The 5,428-nt window shown below is 44.7% G+C and overlaps 1 protein-coding gene across 2 annotated transcripts in view; it reads left to right on the forward strand.

Moving 5' to 3' along the window:
- The first annotated feature begins 1,139 nt into the window (after positions 1-1,139).
- Positions 1,140-5,428, forward strand: part of LOC121915748 (carcinoembryonic antigen-related cell adhesion molecule 16-like) — a 4,335-nt gene continuing 46 nt past the window's right edge. Inside the window, exons 1-3 of one of the 2 annotated variants that reach the window (XM_042440242.1) lie at positions 1,140-1,320; positions 4,601-4,957; positions 5,253-5,428. The exon at positions 5,253-5,428 is cut by the window's right edge and continues 46 nt beyond it. In XM_042440242.1, the coding sequence (XP_042296176.1) occupies positions 1,155-1,320; positions 4,601-4,957; positions 5,253-5,257 (528 nt within the window). In that variant the 5' untranslated portion in view covers positions 1,140-1,154 and the 3' untranslated portion in view covers positions 5,258-5,428. Of the gene's footprint in view, positions 1,321-1,420; positions 1,627-4,600; positions 4,958-5,252 lie in introns of those variants that run through there. The other variant, XM_042440243.1, reaches the window with a different exon arrangement.

Raw genomic sequence — 5,428 nt, forward strand, 5'->3', positions numbered from 1 at the left:
GGGACACTCAATAGGTTCAGTCCTTATTGGGATGTTTTTGGGGGTTACTCTTCTCCAGCCAATGTTCTGCGCTTTTGCATTTTGGGGTACTTAAGGGTTCCTCCATTTGAACAAATCTGGAGGGAGAGCCAAGCATCCTGACATCGGCAGACACACAAAAGTTGTAGACAAAGACCACTCTTAGGTTTTGCAATTCTATCTGTGGATTTTGCACATCAAATTTCAAGTCTCCCCTTTGAGCGAAAGTCTGGCCTCAATGGATATTCCAGGATCAGCCGCTAGGAGGCAGGAGACAACCTCAATTCTGTGGGATGATGATGATGTTGTTGGTGTTGTTGTTGTTGTTGTTATTTCCACTTTCCCCCCAAAATTGGGACTCAGAGTGGCTCACAATTTAAAAGAATACAGCTGAAACATACAAAAAGAGAGCATTAAGCTAGAACCAAACTATTTGCAGTATTTAAAAACCAACCACACTTGAAGAATGCAACTCAAAAGACAAAAAGATATTTAGCCTTCCTTCAGCTTTGCCCCTTGACACACCTATATTATTATTATTATTATTATTATTATTATTATTATTATTATTATTTTCCTGCTTTCTTCCTAAAACTGAGCAATAGCTGGGTCACTCCAATGCTAAGAATTGCCACCACTCCTGCAAGAAAAGCTCCTGTGCATTTAACAGCCCTCCGACAGGCAGGAACTCAACAGATGTACTTTTTCTTGGCATATTTCAGTTTCTGTGGCTGTTATTACATTCATTGATTGACCCAGGAAAAGAAGAAGTGACAAAAGCATGAGTACATTAAAATCATGTGCCAGTGCGGTGTAGTGGTTTGAGCACTGGGCTATAGACCAGGGTTTGAATTGACACTTGCCTATGGAAGCCCATTGGGTGACCCTTGGGCAAGTCACAATCTCTCAGCCTCAGAGGATGGCAATGGCAACCCCCCTTTGAAGAAACCTGCCAAGAAAACCCTTATGATAGCTAAGTCACCATAAGTCGCTTTACGGTCACCATAATCCAGGAACAACTTCAAGGTGTGCAACAACAACACTTGCCAGTTTGCCAGCCCTTGAGGCCTGGTTTTGGGGAGGAAAAGAGAGAGCGATGGAAAATGAAATGAAAGGGTAAACAAGTGGGTGAATGAATGAATGAAAAGCACACGCTCTGTGCCAGCACTGGCCCTGACCGCTGGGCCTTTCTGGTCTGGTTTTGCAAGGCCTTTGCCACGCTGAGCAAAGACGGGAAAACAGAGGGAGGGCTTGCCAGGGCTAGTGCCAACTTCAGGCAAAGCAAACCAAGAATCCATTCAGGTAATTTTCATCCTCAACATGATTACGTTTTTTTCAGTCCATCACACAGTTGGGAAATTGTTTGCTTTCTTTCTTCAGTCTGTCCTTCTCTCCCCTTTTCTTTGGCCAAATCCTTCATTCTTGCAGTCACTTAATCCCTGGCCTAACGGAATCGTTGTCTGGGGAAATCCCCCTCCTGCACTGAACTATAAAAGATCTGGAGGGTAGCATTTGCCCTGAAGACAACACACAGTGCGGGCATCATGGCTCTCTCCTCAAACATCTTCTGTTGCCCTTGGCTCCGGATGGGGCTAGTCCTCCTGGCAGGTGAGATGGAAAGGCGGACAGGTGTGACACTGGATGAACACTGGGTACTATGTTGGTCTCTCGCCAATCTTCCCAAATCTCACCAGCTGGAGATTTGAATGACCAGGGATTCAGATTCTGTCCAAGAATCTAAGGATTGGTGAGATACTGTTGAGTAATATGGCACAGTCCAAAGGGGTCCCTATTTCCAAGTGCGCTATTGCGAGCTTTTCTGTCGCAATATTATTCCTGTGTTTAGCCAACTTGTTTGAATCCTACATTCTGCTTTCTCTATTATAAGGAGTTTATTGCACGGGAGAAATCCTGTGCAAATACGGGACATAAACGCTGGAGGAAAAAACCCAATGCAAAAGCGGGTTGATTTTCACATATGTTAAACCGGTCGGTGTTAACCCAAATGGAAAGTAGACAAAAGCCACTTCTTTTTACTTTCAGGATTTTCAGAAAGTAAAAAGGAGCTGCTTTTGTCTACTTTCTGTTCAGGTTAATACCGCTTTGACAACGACATTGTGAAATTTAACCCACATTTGTGGGTTTTTTTTTCTTATTTAACCGCCTGTTTCTGCATGGGAACTCATTAGTCTCTTTGAATTACGTATTGCTATTTTGCTTTCTCTATTAGCTCTCTTTATTACTTATCGCTATTTGTTGTTGTTGTCATTCCCATCAAAGTCTACTTAAAGCTCATGCAACCAGCATTTCTTTCTTTCGGTTAGTTTTAGCCTGTATTCACACTGGAGAAATGATCCAGTTTGACACCACCTTAACTGCCCTGGCTCAATGCTATAGGATTCTGGGAATTGTAGTTTTGCGAAGTGTTTAGCCACCTTTGCCAGAGACACAACAAACTACAGTTCCCAGATTTCCATAGCATCAAGCCATGGCAGTTCAAGTGGCGTCAGACATGATCATTTCTCCAGTGCGGATGCAGTCTCAAAGGTGCTAACCAGATCCCTTTGTATAATAATCATTATCACAGTCACTAATATTTGTACTTTTATTCCACCTTCCTTCAGTGTACTTAATGTACAATGTGCCACTTCCTGACTTTAGTCTCACTTTAGTTTCACAACAACCTTGCAGTGTCATCCATACAGAGAGAGAGAAAGAGGGCCAGTAGGGTCCAAATCAGGGACCACTCAGGGATGTACTGTATCCATATTCCAGAATTATCACACTTTGGTGTCAATGTCCATTGCCATCCTAGATAATCTTGGGGTTTGTGGTGTTTTTGAGACTCTTAGCCTTCTCCGCTATAAAGAGCTCCTCTTAGTGCTGTATCTCAGGGCAATGCACTTGAGACTTTGAAGTCCTTCTCCAAACTAGAATCCCAAGGTTCTCTAGGACTGGAGCATGGCAGTTAAAATGCTATCAACCTGCTTTAGTCGTGCTGTGTGGACACACATCTGGTCTCAGTCTGGCAGCCTGACCATGCAATAGCAGAATCTGAAGCAGGAATTTGAGCAGAGGCGGCTTTTCCCCAGACACACATCCCTATGGCGCTCACTTCCCTCTGGATCTGTGGATGTTTGTTTGCTGGTCGGTTGCTGTTTGCTATGAATGTTATTGTTGGCAAGGAATGCAGGAAGAGCATTGTGTTGTTTTGACTCCTCTTGTTATGTAAAGACAGCCAACACACAGTGCATTTTATATAACAATTGTCTCCTCTACATGGCCATCTCTTATGAGAGAAGTCCACAGCTAAGGCATGGCCATCCAAACTCTGTTCAAAGATCTCCAAGGAAGAAGAGTCTGCCACCTTCCCAGGCCCTGAGATGCTCAGCAGAGGCCCTTCTCTCAACACTTTCACAAACAAAGCTGACAGGGACATGGAACAGGGCCGTCTAGGTCTAGGACTCTTTCCCCCCATTACATGTGGAAGAACCTCCAGGGAGTAGGAGCTGTATGAACGGGGAATAGGTTGCCTTGGAGGGTAGTAAGCTCTTCTGTTTTGGAGGTCTTCCAATAGAAGCTGAATGGCCATGTGGATTTCTGTATGATAGGGTTGGTCCATCTGGCCCTTGGGGTCCCTTCCAGCTCTCTGATTCTATGAGCTAACTCTTTTACGCTAGAACCATAGAGCTGGAAGAGACCTCAAGGGCCATCAGGTTCAGCCCCCAAATGCACCAAGGTGGAAGCACCCAGTTCAAGGATCATAGCATCATACGATTGGAAGAAAACTCCAAGCACCACCCAGTCCAAGACCCTTCTTCTGCCATGCAGGAGGACACCATCAAACCCTCCCATCCAGCCTCTGTTTAAAAACCTCCAAAGAAGGAGACTCCACCATTCTTTGAGGCAGCATCTTCCACCATCAAACAGCCTTTCTATCAGAAAGTTCCTCCTAATGTTGAAATTGAATCTCTTTTCTTGGAGTTTGCATCCTGTTCTCTGGAGCAGCAGAAAACAAGCTTGCTCCATCCACAAAGTGACACCCCTACAAATATTTAAACAGGGCTATCATATAACCTCTTAACCATGCTAAACATACCCAGCTCCCCAAGTCTCTCCACATAAGACATGGTTTCCAGGCCCTTCACCATTTTAGTTGCCCTCCTCTGGACACATTCCAGCTTCTCGGTGTCCTTTTTGAATTGTGGGGCCCAGAACTGGACACAGGATTATTCCAGGTGGGGCCTGACCAAAGCAGAATAGAGTGGCACCATGACTTCCCTCAGTCTAGACACTAGACTCTTACTGATGCAGCCTAGAATCGCGTTGGCCTTTTTAGTTACTGCATCACACGGTTGACTTGTGTTGAACTTGTGGTCTACTAATAAGACTCCTAGATCCCTTTCACACTTATAAGTTTCCTTAAGCCAGGTGTTCCCCATCCTATATCTGTGCATTTCATTTTTTATGCCTAAGTGCAGTACCTGACATTTGTTGAAATTCATTTTGTTAGATTTGGCCCAGCTTTCTAATCCATTCAGGTCCTTTTGAATTTTGACCCGGTCCTTTCCCTTGTTTGCAGCCTTAGCCTTGGCTGGGCACTTCCAAATGGCCGAAGGTGTCCGGATCATCCTTGTACCCCCGAGGCCCCGAACAGGGCAAACGGTCACTCTCTACGTGGAGGATGAATGGCCCCCCGTGGAATGCATGTGGTTTCGGGGGAACACTACTAAAAGAGACCAGGAGATCCTGCAAGTCAGATTTGAAGATTCAGATCCGTTCATCAAAGGCGATGCCAACACCGGCCGGGAAAGTGCAGGATGGGGCTGTTCCTTGGTCATCCAAGGACTGGAGCTTTCCGACTCCGGAGAGTACACTGTGGTCTTTCTAGACTTGCGGGGCAATCCCAATATGCTTAGAGGGCGGCTAGAAGTTTATGGTAAGTACGTGAGTTTTGGGGGGACAAGGATAGGAAAAGAAACACACACACACACACACACACACACACACATATATATATATTGGACATTTATGACAAGGTACTGACTTTTATGACAGTCTGCTGAAGAGTCAGCATATGCAGTCTCTGTAATGGAGAACTGCTGGATTTTTAAAGGAAGAACTGCAACAGTCCATGAAAATTTTGACAAAGGTTGTGTTTTTGTGAGTATGATAAAACAATATTTAAAAAAAAGAAAAAGAAATTAATGACCCTGTCTCTATTTTTTTTCCAGAATGAAAAGGACTTGGCTGAGATTATTATCTCTGTTTCTGGCTGGAATCCAATTGGCACGGATGGAACCCATGAAGGAACCATCACTTCTCTTCCTCCTCTCTTCTGTGCTTCCTTCCTCCCCTTCCTTCCTTCCTTCCTTCCTTCCTTCCTTCCTTCCTTCCTTCCTTCCTTCCT

The sequence above is a fragment of the Sceloporus undulatus genome, chromosome 9, assembly GCF_019175285.1.
Source record: "Sceloporus undulatus isolate JIND9_A2432 ecotype Alabama chromosome 9, SceUnd_v1.1, whole genome shotgun sequence".
NCBI classification, from domain to species: Eukaryota; Metazoa; Chordata; class Lepidosauria; order Squamata; family Phrynosomatidae; genus Sceloporus; species Sceloporus undulatus.